This window comes from Elgaria multicarinata, chromosome 6, assembly GCF_023053635.1.
Source record: "Elgaria multicarinata webbii isolate HBS135686 ecotype San Diego chromosome 6, rElgMul1.1.pri, whole genome shotgun sequence".
NCBI classification, from domain to species: Eukaryota; Metazoa; Chordata; class Lepidosauria; order Squamata; family Anguidae; genus Elgaria; species Elgaria multicarinata.
Genome location: NC_086176.1, coordinates 96,722,316 through 96,737,773, shown reverse-complemented (window position 1 = coordinate 96,737,773; position 15,458 = coordinate 96,722,316). Strand labels below are relative to the sequence as shown.

General features: G+C 42.6%; 1 protein-coding gene across 9 annotated transcripts in view; it reads left to right on the top strand.

Moving 5' to 3' along the window:
* Positions 1–15,458, top strand: part of NNT (nicotinamide nucleotide transhydrogenase) — a 68,505-nt gene that overhangs the window by 13,111 nt on the left and 39,936 nt on the right. For 8 of the 9 annotated variants that reach the window (XM_063128096.1, XM_063128093.1, XM_063128091.1 and 5 more), the window contains exons 3-7: positions 6,022–6,251; positions 9,953–10,170; positions 11,035–11,122; positions 13,476–13,564; positions 15,199–15,386. In XM_063128096.1, coding sequence (XP_062984166.1) covers positions 6,022–6,251; positions 9,953–10,170; positions 11,035–11,122; positions 13,476–13,564; positions 15,199–15,386 — 813 coding nt within the window. Of the gene's footprint in view, positions 1–963; positions 1,001–6,021; positions 6,252–9,952; positions 10,171–11,034; positions 11,123–13,475; positions 13,565–15,198; positions 15,387–15,458 lie in introns of all 9 variants that reach the window. The other variant, XM_063128099.1, reaches the window with a different exon arrangement.

Here is a 15,458-nt window from a genome sequence, read left to right as displayed (position 1 = left end):
GCGACAGTATCCTCTCACCCACATTCCCCAGAAACTGGTGTACATAGGCATACTGCCCTCTGATATTGCTGGTAGCATAGAGCTACCAGGACTAGTAGCCATTTGTAGCCTTCTCCATGAATTTGTCCAAGCCCTTTCTACGGGTGGCCATTGCTACGCCTTGTAGCAAATTCCGTACTATATGCTTGTGTGAATAGATACTTACTTTGATCTATCCTGAATCTCCCGCCAATTAACTTCCAGTGATAACCCTGGGTTCTAGTATTATGAGAGAGGGAGGAAAATGTTTCCCTATCCACTTTCTCCACACCATGCATAATTTTGTACACTTTTATCACGTCTCCCCGAGCCTCCTTTTTCCCAAGATAAACAATCCCAGCTGTTGCAACCTTCTCTTATAGGGGAGTTGCTTCAGCCCCTTGATCATTTTCGTTGTGCGTTTCTGCACTTTTTCCAGCGCTACAATATTACTTTTACCTGTGGTGACCAGAAGTTTTCATGGTTTTCTAAGTGTAGTTGCACCATGGATTTGTATAAGGGCGGTACGATATTGGCAGTTTTATTCTCAATTCATTTCCTAGTGATGTCTAACATAGAATTTGCCTTTTTTATAGCAGCTGCATGCTGAGTTGACATTTTCATCGAGCTGTCCACCATAACCCCATGATTTCTTTCTTCGTCAGTCGCTGCAAGCTCCGATCCCACCAGGTTATACTTGAAGTTGGGAGTTTTTGCCCCAACGTGCATCATTTTATACTTGCAGGTGTAGATTTGTGTATAGATGTAGTCTTTGAATTTCACTGGTAGACTTGGGTTTATGGGCATGAGTGTTGTAGGTTTTGTAGGCATGGGTGCTGTAGGTATGTCTGTGTATATGTGACAAGGTGAATAGAAATGTCTTGATCTACTTTCTCTATGCTATTCATTGTATCCTCTTGTCTTCATTTCACCTCACTCCATCAGGTTATCTCCTTGTCTTTCTGCAGAACTCTGAAAAAAGGTGAGCAGCTTCTTCTGAAGCTGTTAGTATAGTAAGTTGATTTCTTGGTACAAGTTTGCTGTTTCATTTCTCCATCTTAGCAGTAGTGAGTAGTGTTTGTAACAGCCCTTTTTCTAAACATCTAAGGCTGCAATTCTAATCATACATACTAGGGAGTAAGCTGCACTCATATACACACACACAAAATGCAGCATCCCCCAACTGTTATAATTAACAAAATAAAATGCGCAATTTATTGGGCAAAAGGTGGTGTGCATTTATGCAGAACTGCAAAGAGCATATACAAAGAAAGAGAAATAAAAAGAAACAGAACTAATTATTGAAAATGCACAATGGAGATTCAGTCAAAGATGTACAAATCCGACAATGCACAGATGAGCATATGGTGGGGTGCCCGTTTCAATAAGACGGTCTTTGCATATGGACTTTGTACTTTTGCAACAACGTTTTCACCTTTTGTATAATGAATTACACATTTTATATTGTTAATTATAACAGTTGGGAGATGTTGCATTTTTTGTAGCGTTCTGGAACTGTTGCTCTTCTTCTTAGTGACTATGGAGTAAGCCTGTTGAACTCAATGAGATTTACTTCTGAATAAACATGTTTTGATTGCACTGTTGATAACTAATACAAATGTTTTTTTTCCCTTGTGAAAAGTCACTGAGGAGTCCAGGAAGTTTCCAGTGCACCATTTTCTGTCGATTTTCTTCTTAACTTGTGAGATTTAAGTGAAACATAATGATGGGCCAGGCCCCCTCATTACAGGCCTTCAGGTGGGCCCTGAAGACCTGGTTATTTACTTAGGCTAATAATTGAGTTAGGACTTCACTGGGGCTGTTGTGCATATGGTTCTATCTGATTTTATTTGTTAATTTTGACTTTATCATTGTTTTTAGCATTGCTTTATTTTTATGGGTTGTATCCAATATTAGTCTAACTTGTCCCATTCATTTCAAAGGGTCTACTCTAAGTCAGATTAACATTGGATGCAACTCTGTAGTTTTAAATTTTGTTGCACATCGCCTTGGGAGGATTTACCTTTATTAAAAAAAATTTAAAAAGAACTTTTACTGTTTGAAATTCCTAGGAAACTGATTTACCTTCTCTGCCCGTATTTAATGGCAGCAATTCTTCTGTCATTCCTGCAAAGACAAGAATGTTACATTTTTCCCATAATACGATATGCTTTATAAAACATCAAGCCTGAAATACATGACTGTTGAGGCTGGAGAATTGCAGTATCTCTTAATTTGCCTCTTAACGCTAGAAGAGTTATTTGCCTGTAAATGAGATTGGGTGTGTGCATGATGGGGCAGGTGGGGAAAGATGTTGACTCTCCAGGCTACTGCTATGGAAAGGGCAGGACTCTTTGTCTGGCTCTTCTGAGAAATAGGCTCACTTTGTCTCTTGGCTTGCAGTGTCAGGGGAAGGAAAGATAAGATATACATAAGTTGAACAGAGTAGTTTGGCAGCATGTTGTATCAGGTATTACTAAAACGCTGAATGGGTTTAATTACTTTATCAGCAGTACTGAATCTGCTTTTAATTTTGGATGTCATGCATGAGCTGAAACTGAATATGGTGGTAGAGAATATGATAAAAAAGTATGTTAGTCACATTTGTAAATAAATGTTGTCACTTAATAGTGTGTTTTGAAGTGGGTGATCTGTCTGGAACACTCCTGTACTACAATCGCTATAAGGCGTAATGCTTTCAGGGATGTTGCTGGACGAAGCCCAGTGAACAAAACGTAGCCAACCTTAAATCTGTACAGTGCAATCCAAAACATGTTTCCTGAGAAGTGAATTTTATTGAGTTCCATGGGACTTCTTCCCAGATAAGCAAATGTAAGAATGCCAGGCCTAACTCTCTCTCAAGCGGGTGTGCCTAAGACTGCAGCTTTAATACTGGACTGAAGGTGAGAAATTTTACATTGCATGACCAGGTGTATTTTCTTCTTTGTTCAAATATAGTAATGCATACATAATTAATATGCACTTCTCCAGCAATTTAGTGCGTATTCACAGTGTGCTGACAAATGTGCCGTTTGGCTTTGCTAACCAGAAGTGGAGAGGTTTTATTTTGCATGTGAATAGATAGAGATTCCGGGGTGGGTGTGGGTGGGGGTGCTTCCTTGCTTCTTTGGACATGGAGTGACATTTGATTCACCAGAGAGAATGCATGGTAGGGATTGTGCTCTGTGGACAGGTGATGCCCCGGGACAGTGCTCATCTTGCAGGTTGCAACAGCCAATGTTTATTCATTTGGCAGAGGCCATAGCTCTGTGTGAGAGCTATGCAGAAGGTCCCAAGTTTGATCCCTGTATTCTCCAAGTAGGGTGAAGAAAGGAATACCACCCCTGGAGAGCCATTGCTGCCAGCCAGTGTTGACAATACTGGGCTTGATGGACCAATGGTCTGTTTCAGTATAAGGCAGCTTCCTATGTTCCACAGCCAATGTTCCCACTGCTGTTTGTGCTTACCGGGCCCAGAATTAATAGCTGGTTTTGTGTGGGGTGAGGGAGACAAAGTCATTAGAAGAGCTGTATGCTTGCCTTTTCAATGAAGCTTCTTGCCTGTCTTCAGTCATTGTATGACAGGCAGTGTGTATGGGGGCCCTTCTTCCACAACAGGTGTGCAGAATCTCTTCCTGCTCGAGGGGTGAATTCATTTTGGGAGAAGCTCATGTTACAGAGGAGGGCAACCAGGATGATCAGGGGTCTGGAAACAAAGCCCTATGAAGAGAGACTGAAACAACTGGGCATGTTTAGCCTGGAGAAGAGAAGATTGAGAGGAGACATGATAGCACTTTTCAAATACTTAAAAGGTTGTCACACAGAGGAGGGCCAGGACCTCTTCTCGATCCTCCCAGAGTGCAGGACACAGAATAATGGGCTCAAGTTAAAGGAAGCCAGATTCTGTCTGGACATCAGGAAAAACTTCCTGACTGTTAGAGCAGTACGACAGTGGAATCAGTTACCTAGGGAGGTTGTGGGCTCTCCCACACTAGAGGCCTTCAAGAGGACAACCATCTGTCAGGGATGCTTTAGGGTGGATTCGTGCATTGAGCAGGGGGTTGGACTCGATGGCCTTGTAGGCCCCTTCCAACTCTGCTGTTCTATGATTCTATGATTCTACAGTGCTGGGTGGGGCCAAAGGCATAAGTGGGGAGGGCCAAAATGCCAGAACATCTTAGCTTAAAGCTCTTACTGCCGATAACCAAGCCTTAGGAGAGGCATTCCAACTTTTTAGAATGGGGGAAAACTGCACAAAAGCCAGGAAACTACCTAACAATTGGTGGTGAAAGGAAAGGGGATGGAGCAATAGGAAGGCGGCAGGTGCCTTTGGGGAAATCCAGAGTGTTGAATTCAGAGCCCCAGAGGGCTGAACTTGGCCTTCAGGTTCTGCACCCCATTCTTCAAGGGAAGGCAGAGCAGAGCTGAGTGTTTGGTCAACAATGCAACAAAGGTGGGTGTTGATCCACACCTGTGAATTTCTGTACTCGATAACATAATAGTCAATAGCGGGGTAATAATCAACTCAACAGTTGTTTATCTAGGGGATACTCCCCACACAACATGATGATAATCAACCATGGTGTGGATTAGGATCAGAGTTGAGTTGGCCCCCTTCTGTTCTCCTGCTTAATATCCCATCAGTCATTGCTGCTGAAAATCTATTCTGCTGGCTCGACTAGAGCAGCAGCCACCTCTTTGATCGCTCTTGCCTTATGACTCTGTGGCTAACGAAATAACCAACAGTGACTGAAGAAATAACCAACATATCCTCCACACAACACGATAATCCATGGTGGTTCAAATAGCCAGTGTTGGTTATTTGTGTTGGTTATTTCGGCGAAATAACCAACCATTGGTTAACCCCCCCACACACACAACACAATAACCCACATTGGGTTAAATAACCAACCATCAACTATTTAAATGACTCTGGGTTATTGTGTTGTCTGAACCCAGTCTAAGCTCCTTACCATGCTTACCATGAATTTTTGGTTTGGCCACGTAGCCCACCTGTTGTGTTCAAAGCATGCTTACCCTGTTTTTATAGTTTCCAAGCCATTGCTACAATGTGGGTAATGGGAGAAAGTTGATCAGCTCTATACCTGTTAAACTCTATGCCTCTATACTCCCACTTGCCTTGTATCTTCATGGGGAAATGTGTGGAAGGGAGAACCGTTATAGCAGTCTTCTCCAACCTGCTGCCCTCCAGATGTTGTAGACTTCAACTCCTATCAGCCCCAGTAGCATGGCCAATGGTCTGGAAAGTTTGGAATTATAGTTCAAAAATATTGGTAGGGCAACAAGCTGGGGAAGGCTGATTTATGCTATTGATGATCCAGGGTTGTTAGGATGTGGGGGGATCAGGAATGGCTGTCACCATGTTTTGGAGGAATTGTGATCTCTGGAGAAACTATTCTGCAATAAAAAGCCAATGTGATCAGGGGGCATGTCGAACCTCACCTCATGCTTTAAGTCTAGGGCTAGATCTACACTACTGCCTTATAGTGGTATTGAAGTGCACTGATAATTGTTGGGCCATGTTATACATTCCATATACCGCTTTCATAGTGTTATTGTAATGATTTGACTCAAAGTGTAGATCTGGCCCAATTCAGCTAAAGGTTCATTAATTGGACTCAGGTAATTCTTTCATCTATAAAGTGAGAAGAGCCAACTCCAAGAGTTGTTGTAAAAATAACAAATAAAACTGTAAAAACCTTTGTACCCAAGCTGCTATGCAGATGGCCGTAAGGAGAACAGTGAGGCATTTTGTGAAAGATGATTATGCATGGCATCGTCTACCTCTGGAATCTGCCTTGTTTGAGATGGGAAATATCCAAATGCTTGCAAAAGCAGACGCTAGCACTTTGCTAAAATGACGACTTTCAATGGAAAGAAGGTCTATTGTACATGCGAAAGACACCTTCCATAGGAGCTCATTGTTTTGTTAAGATTGTTTAACTGATAAACTAATTGCTCTTTGTTTCTCTATGTTATATAGGTATTCCATATAAACAACTGACGGTGGGCGTTCCCAAAGAGGTTTTTCAGAATGAGAAAAGAGTTGCCTTGTCACCCGCTGGAGTTCAAGCATTGGTGAAACAGGGTTTCAATGTTGTTGTGGAATCGAGCGCAGGAGACGCTTCCAAATTCTCTGATGACCATTATAGAGAGGCAGGGGCACAGATCCAAGGAACGAAGGAAGTTTTGGCTTCTGATTTAGTGGTCAAAGTAATTATTGCTTTTACCCTATCATATGAACGTACTGTTGTTTTGAGTGTTTGTAAGTTGGGGAATAATGGTGTTGTGCATGGAAATGGATACTGAGTTTGGCTTTGATTGCCTCGTAGGGTGCAGCAATACTGCAGCAAATTCACAGCTGTTGAGTTTGTACCTGCACATGCAATCTACTTTTCCCAAGTAGAAGCTTCCAGTATTTTATGACTCACCAAACTACTCTTAATCCTGAGTTGTCTTCTAGAGAATGCTGTCGTTTCTTGGAATTTTATCAGGAATCCTTGATGCCAAGTTCAGTAATAGTACTGCGGGTGAGCTGCCTTGATGGGCAGTTTGGTCCACATTGCAAAACTTCCCTTACAGTGTAAGAGCCAGTGTGGTGTAGTGGCTAGAGTGTTGGACTGGGAGTCGAGAGATCTGGGTTCTAGTCCTCACTCGGCCATGAAAACCCACTGGGTGACTTTGGGCCAGTCACAGACTCTCAGCCCAACCTACCCCACAGGGTTTTTGTTGTGAGGATAACATGGAGAGGAGGAGGATTATGTACACCACCTTGGGTTCCTTGGAGGAAAAAGGCGGGATATAAATGTAATAAATAAATAAATATCTGCAGGACAGAGTTGGGTGTACGGTTAGTACAGGCAGCAGTGGGTGCAACATGTTCCACCAAGGGTCCCTTGCCAAGTGAGATTAGTGAGCATTCCTGGATTCAGCGGTGCTACGTATGGGAGTTGACAACAGACAAATTGGCATGGAAAGGTTTCCCTGAGAATAGGAAGGTGGAAGACCACTGCTGTACAGCACGTACACAGATTTGACTATTTGCTTGCATGACCAAACAGCAGGGGAATACCAGTAAGTCAGTTGCACCAATAGAACTTGCATCAGGGCTGCTGATATATACAGAAGATCCAAGGGAGTCATGGCCACTTAGTAATTTGCATGCTTTGGAATAACAAAGAGCCTCTCTAAACACAGCAGTTGCTGCAAGAAGACCACTTGAAACTGGTTTGGTGTACAGCTGCTACATATTACAGGGATTGCAATATATAAAGTGGCTCTTTGCATCGGTCATCTGCATTGAATGCAGAATTTCCATTCAACTAGCTACATCCGTTGGGCAACTGCAGCCCGTGGGCCTATCCTAACTCTCTAAACATATTCAGCAGATGGGCTGTGGATGAGATCTGTCCTTCTTTAAGCTTTTGTTTGAATATTTATGTTTTAGTCTTCTGGTTATATTGTCAGTATGAGCCACATAATCGCAAAATCCAATCACTTTCTGCTTCCCACATTTCTTGCAACCATCTTGCAAGGAAAAACAAACAAAAAACATGCGTAATACCATAAGTGTTAATAGTGGGGTTTCTTTGGATTTATTACAAAATGTGTGAGCAAACAGAGCAAACCTGTGTTTGTTGTGGTACAAAATAGTATCACAAGGCATGCTATCAATCAACCAAAGTCCGTCCTTTTATTTGACAGTTGTTCTTCGAGTGATACCAGTGTGCTAAGGCTTGGCTTCCGTAGTCTGAATCTTTAGCGGCTACATATGAACACATAGAAAGTTTCGTTATACTGATACAGAATAGTACCATCTATTCTGACTGGCAGCAGCTCTCCAGGGTTTCAGACAGGATTCTCTCCCAGCCCTATCTTGAATTGCTGTTTTAAGAACTGTTTTTAGAGCTTTCACATCACCCTACTTTACTTATTGCAGGTTTTACTTTCATTTTATGTGCCTAAGTGTGTGTTTTTTTACTCTTTGCTGCTGGGTTTATCTTGGGTTTTTTAAAATTATTATTACATGGTGTCTCTATTCATTGTTTTATCGTTTGCATTTTATGTTCTTAATGTATTATGCACCACCCGGAGAATGTGGACTATTGAGTGGTTTAAAAGTATGATAACTGCATTACTAAATGCAAGGGTTTAGGACCTTTTGTATGCAACAGCTGGGATTGTTTAGCTTGGAAAAAAAAGAGGTTGAGGGGAGACATGATAGAGGTTTACAAAATAATGCATGGTGTGGAGAATGTGGATAGGGAGACATTTTTCTTCTCCCATAATATTAGAACCTGGGGTCATCCCATGAAGATGACTGGTGGGAGATTCAGGACAAATAAAAAGGAAGTCTTTCGTCACACAGCGCATAGTCAGACTATGGAATTCACTACCACAAGATGTAGTGATGGCCACCAACTTGGATGGCTTTAAAATGGGGTTGGATAAATTCCTGGAGGAGAAGACTATCAATGGCTACTAGCCCAGATAGTTACGTGCTACGTCCAGTATCTGAGGCAGTAGGCCTATATACCCCAGTTGCTGGGGAACATGGGTGAGATTGTGCTGTTGTACCATGTCCTGCTTTGTTGGTCCATGGCTGACAGCTGGTTGGCCACTGTGTGAACAGAGTGCTGGACTAGATGGACCCTCGGTCTGATCTATCATGGGACTTCTTATGTTCATTTCCACTGGGCTCTGGCCCTTCCTGTAATGCATCAGATGTTAAATTTCGTGAACAGCAGAGGCATCATCCAGTGGTGTTGCAGTGGTGAAATTGCATGAGCTGGCTGAGAGGTTATCCCAGTCCAGCCCTGCATCACACATGAATTTCTTATTGGCCTTAAGCAAATCATTCTCTCCCAGCCTCAGCCCATGCCGATAATAATATGAAGATAATAATACTAGTTACCATGATAGGATTATTTGAGGTTTATTGAGATATCATATAGTATTTTACTGATTACTGTCATTAACTCAGTGAGGTTGCTCATATGTAGAAGCAGCAAATTGTGGGGTAATTAACCCACAATTTGCTGTGGTGAGTGCTGGGCATGTGCCCCAGCCTTTTAAACTATTCAACTCTTGATTGGGCTGATCAGGGGTTTCTACATGATGTCCGCACCTGGACACTATAACTTAAACATGGGTTAAACAAACAATGGGTTAATTGTGGGATAACTTACCCACAATTTGCTGTTACATGCAAACTAGGTGTGCAGGTAGACTTGGGTCAATTCCTGTTCTTCCAGGGTGAAGCTAGATGAGGAGATTCACTTGTGAGAATGTGGAGGGGCTCTGATTTGGATCAGAATTCTAGTGGGAAGTAAGGGGTGGCTTCTGCTGCGGTCCTGATACTGGCATTTAAAGAAAAGCTTCCTTTGGTGTGAATGGTGCTTTCTCCCTCGATGGAAATAGGTGTGGGGGCCCTGATCTAATTAAGACCACAGTGAAGGGATGAAGGCCTCACCTGCCTTTAGGGTCTTGTTCCAAATTAGGTTCCTGCACTTGGTACTTACTTTTTAAAAGCCATTCATGCAATTAGTATTGGCTTGAATGACATCTTGCTTAGTTTGGCCTTAAACATCAGCCTCCTCTCTGCACTATTGGAATAAAACTGATCTACTTTATATGGTGATCATTAGGATTACGGAGATAATTTATGAGCAACACTTTGAGCTCTCTAGATCACTATAAAAATGTGAAGTAGAATTTTAATTATTAATTTCGTATAGCCAGCCATAATGCTGGTTCTGGGTTGTTGTTTTTTCTCTCCACAAAACTAATACAAGACTTAAAATACAACATTAAACCGATTAAGAACAAATACTACAATTAAAGCACAGATTTATTTTCTTTTGAGCTTATTCATTGCTTGGATTGTGTAATTTATGATTTCCCCCCCTCTCCAGGTAAGAGCCCCTATGTTTAATCCTGCTCTCGGTGTACATGAAGCAGATCTGTTTAAGTCATCTGGTACCCTGATCAGTTTTATCTATCCGGCTCAAAACCCAGACCTCTTGAACAAACTGGCTGAAAGAAAAACTACTGTCTTGGCTATGGACCAGGTCCCACGCGTTACCATTGCTCAGGGATATGATGCTCTTAGCTCCATGGCCAACATAGCTGGGTATGGAAACATAATAGTTTGTAACCATCTGTACTATTGCAACCATGGGCAGTTGGGTATTGAGTGGGATTCATATCCTCTGAAAGTTTGCATGTTTGTTTTGAGTGTTTTGTTTTGATAAGCTAATTATCATAGTTATGCCCTGTTCTTGGGTTGTAGAGATGTAGTCAAGATGCAAGCTATCCAATTTGGGGGGGAAATTTGAGAAGCATTGTCTAACTGAGTTCAAGGGATGTGTGGGAATTTGAAACCAGTAGGGTTTTTTTTCCCAGTAGTGAGAGTTGGGTTTATGATAGTTCTGAAAGTAATTTGCAGGGAGTGTGTGTGTGTGTGTGTGTGTGTTCAGAGAAACTGAAACTGGGAAGACCAGAGAGTGGGGGACACTATGGATGGGCACAGTAATATTTGCTTGTAATAGGGAGATCTTGAGCTCTTGCAAACTTAACCCAAAGGTTTAATGCCCAAAGGGACTGAAGCAGTCTGACACTGAGAACATAGGGGAAGGGACAATGGGAAAAAAGTGGTTTGGGCAGGATGGAGATGTTCAGGTACTGTGATGTGCTTCCTGTTTTTCTCCACTTGTTCACCCACTTCCCTAATTGGCATAATATCCAAAGTTGCTTTGGATTACCAGTGCTCATTGACTGTGATTAGTTCAGTATGCCAGGTTTATTTAAACCATCCACAAGTGCTGCTATGGTAGGGTCCTAGGTGGTAGATTTACTAGCACAGGGATCACAGGCTACGTGCGGACACCGTATCTGCCTAGTAGATACTACTGTAAACTACTACCTACCTTTGGAGAAATATAAGGAATGGGACCAATACTGATAACTTCCTGTTCTCTCTTGTTACTTCTGACAGGTACAAGGCAGTTGTGCTGGCAGCCAATCATTTTGGTCGATTTTTCACAGGTCAAATCACAGCGGCTGGCAAAGTCCCTCCAGCTAAGGTATGTGAAGGAAGAAACATATGCAAGTAATAAATTGGCAGGAACAGCCATCCATTGATAATAATTGTTCATGGCTCTATATGTTAATGATAATAACTGCTAGTTGGGATTTTTGTTTTTAGCGCAGTGATAGAGGCGTACAAAATTATACATGGTGTGGAGAATGTGGATAGGGAGACATTTTGCTCCCTCTCCCATAATACTAGAACCCGGGCTCATCCCATGAAGTTGATTGGTGGGAGATTCAGGACAGATAAAAGGGAGGACTTCTTCACAAAGCACATTGTTAAACTATGGAATGCACTACCACAGGATGTAGTGATGGCCACCAATTTGGATGGCTTTAAAAGGGGGTTAGATAAATTCCTAGAGGAGGAGGCTATCAATGGCTACTAGTTCTGATGGCTAAGTGCTATCTCCAGTATCTGAGGCAGTAAGCCTGTATACACCGGTTGCTGGAGAACGTGGGTGGAAGGGTGCCGTTGCATCATCTGCTTTATGGGTCCCTGGTCAACAGCTGCTTGGCCACTGTGTGAACAGAGTGCTGGACTAGATGGACCCTCGGTCTGATCCAGCATGGCTCTTCTTATGTTCTTACAGACTTTTTAGCATATCTCAGCCAGTCAAATGCAGTTCCTTTTGATGTGAGGTATTTCTTGGGATGCAGAGTGGTTTATTAAGTGGCATTTTTCAAACTAAACCTTAAGGTATTCAACTCGTAGACGTTAATATAAAATTTTGCTTGCTGTTCCTGGAAAAACAAAGCTTTTGTATGTTCCTTATCACTCCTGCATATTAATAACGTGTGTTATGAACTGCAATTATGGTTAAAGAAATGCTGTGATTTTTATCTAGACTACAGGCTAAATTGTGTCAGTGCCTAGAATTTTAGTTTAAATTGACTTGTTTTTAGAGACTCCGGTTTTGTTAATGGCTTGTGAGGCTGGTACTATTGTAGCAACACTGTGTATTTGTGTGCAAATACTGGAGTACAAATTATATGGATAATTCAACAAGCGTGGACAGCGTGTGTATGATTCACCCCTTCCCCCTCTAAAAGTGGGAAAGGATTGAGCCCATACTGCAGTATATTTTAAAGGAGAAGTCATGTGCTCATGTGGTGTAGTGTGCAGATACTTTGTTTTTAAGTGCCTCTATAAAAGTGCAAAATGTTGCACTACATCCTGCTCTTGGAGGAAGAGTAAATATAGATCTCCAAGAGCAATATAGTAATCACTTGCAAGCTGAGTCAATATGTACTAATGAAACCAGAATTCTGTGCCAAGAGAAGATGAATTTACTGGTCTACGTTCTGCAACTTAAGTATCCTGCATATATTTTCCATAGTTCACGTAATTTATCCATCTTCTGCTGGGCACAAGCGGGAAAAGTGTTACCTTCTTGATCATGAGAAATCCCACTGAACCCCATTTTGGCTTCAGATGTTTCACCAAACTTTGTGTGCACACTTGTTACAGCCATAAGAACAAGAAACTTGACTTAAAAGGGAAAGAAAACTGAGGTTTGGAGTAGTGCTGTTCAGATTTTAGCCAGGCTAAAATCATTACTCCTTCCCATAACAGTTATCACACTGAGACCTCAGTGGGCTATTTTGGGAGTTCTGCCTTCTTAGGGTTCTTCTCTAAATATATTTTTGAACTTCTGCAAACTTTGGGGTTCTCTCAAGTATGCTTATACCTCCCTCATGTGCATGGGTGCTGCTGTTTTGACTACATAACGACAAGCTCTCAATAGAGCTAAGATTAACGCCATCTGTCCTGCCTTTTGTATTCTCAGTGCAGTACATGGGAAGTCTGACCTTTTCAGAGAGCATCATTATAAGTGAACTGTTGTTGTTTTTTAATTTGCAGTAGAGATTGTAAGCCTGGGACTGAAGAAGTGCTCAAAGAATACATACAATTATTTTGTAACATGCCCAGAGAGCTCCGGCTACAGGATGATGTAGAAATGAATGAATGAATGAATAAATAAATAATATTTTGGAAATCGTGGACACTGTTCCCTTTTCATAAGTCCCTTCTCCAGCTTCCAATTTGGGAAAACTCAAAATTACTTCTTCTAATAGCTTGTTGTGTTCAGCAAGGATCTGAAAGTACTGGGAAAGCACCGTATCTTCTTCCAACCTTTCTGAGTGGAATATCATGCCCTTGATTTGCTAGCTCCTTCCTTGGTATGGGGTTTCATGCATATGGAGCACAGTTTGACTCCACTTGAAACTAGCCAGCTTGTTCAAATTAGGCTGCCTCAGAAAGCCATCTAATATTTTGTGTGAATCGGCTAAACTGATTTCAGTTGGTGCCTGATGTAATGGTAATTCATTGTGCGGACACAGGTTCTGATCATTGGAGGAGGAGTTGCTGGATTAGCATCTGCAGGAGCAGCTAAGTCAATGGGAGCCGTAGTTCGTGGCTTTGATACCAGGTACCTTCATCTTAAACGATTGCTAGCCATGTTAAGATTTCATATTTGTCTCTCACATCTTCCAAGGAGCTCAGGGCAGCATAGACAGGTCTGTCTCCATTTTATTCTCGGAACAACTCTGTGGCTGGTCTGAGAATTGGCGACTAGCCCAAAGTGAGCTCCATGGCTGAGCTCCACTGTACTACACCAAGTCTCTGCTCTCTTGAGCATCAGTAGGATATAATTCAGCGTAATGCTGCCCTGAATTTCTCTGGATTGCACTCAAGGCAGTGCCATTTCCAGGGTTTTGAGAGCCCCTGTTGCTCATCATCCTTTCTCTCAACTTTGCTACCACTTGCTTGCTTGACAATGCACCAGTTGCTGGGGAACATGGGTGGAAGGGTGCTGTTGCACCATGTCCTGCTTTGTTGGTCCCTGGTTAACAGCTGGTGGGCCACTGTGTGAACAGAGTGCTGGACTAGATGGACCCTTGGTCTGATCCAGCAGGGCACTTCTTAGGTTCTTAGGCATAGAGGCAGTGGCTCTTCCTCCACCATTGTCTGGGACAGATCAAGAGGCAGGTGAACGAGCAGGTTGGAATGGTGAAGAGGAGGCACAAGTCCAGGGGTTCTCTTAATGGGTCCCTGCTAGTGGTGTGGACCCTTGGTAGGTGCAAACCATGCCTAGCTTTGACAGCGGCCCTGGCCCAGAGACTTCACAAAAGATTCAAGTGCCATTTTTGTAATTTGTACACTATACTTTGTGGGACACTCCGCTGTTCTGCATAATTTTATGCATGGTACTCAGTTGGCTTATGGAGATGACAATGCCTAAGAGAACTTTAAGGTCGTTGTTGCATGACCTGCAGTCATTGGGATCTGCCATCGTCCATTGTGGCCCTGGTGTCGATTAAAACCTTTGCTACATTTGGGAGTGTGAGGCCCTCTGTGTATTCTCTATGCCTGCTACCCCTCTTCCTAATGTCTGCACGTACCCTAGTTCCCTGATCCCACTCCCCCAACAACCATGTATTAAGATGACCACGTGGAAGGGGCCTCAACAAGTGCCATCCCATGCCATCTCTCAGGAGCTGTCATCATGCAGGGTTCCTAGGTGTAAGGTGTAGAGGCCATTTTCACACTTTGGGTGAAATGTGTAGCCATGGGGGTGGCAGGATTCACCTAAGGGATAGACCCATTGGTATGCCTCCCCTCTGGGTGTTTACTGAATCCGGGAGGGTGGGGGGTGGGAGTGGAATCTGAAGAGACTTCATGTGAAAATGGAAAAGTACCCAATGCAATGTTGAAGCACAGCCTTGGTTTGTCACATGGCAATTAACAGCTTTCTCCTAAGAGTCTGGCTGCCTAAAGATTCTATGCTGTACAGTCTCCTTCTGTGATTAACTTACCAAATGACTGCAAGGCATTTTTTCCCTTTGTTGAAGGAAATTCACTCATGATAAGCTTATCACTGCACAGATGGGTCACCTTGAATCTATCTCAGGCCTCTGCTTTGGTGAGACTTAAGCTGCCATAAAGCTTATTTTGTCTTATTCTGAAGGCCCATATACAAAATCTTTCCGGGATTGAGCATTTGCTGTACTGTTCTTCTTTTTCCCTAATACTTAATAGCTTCTGTTTCTTTCCACATTACAGGGCTGCAGCATTGGAACAATTCAAATCGCTAGGTGCTGAGCCTTTGGAGGTCGACCTAAAAGAATCTGGTGAAGGCCAGGGAGGTTACGCAAAAGAGATGTCCAAAGAGTTCATTGAAGCCGAAATGAAACTCTTTGCCAAACAATGCCAAGATGTCGACATTATCATCACAACAGCGCTCATTCCTGGTATGCACTCCTCTGGGGCAGGGCGGGAGGCATAGATCACCTGGAATGCCATAGTTTCTCCTCCAGCAATCA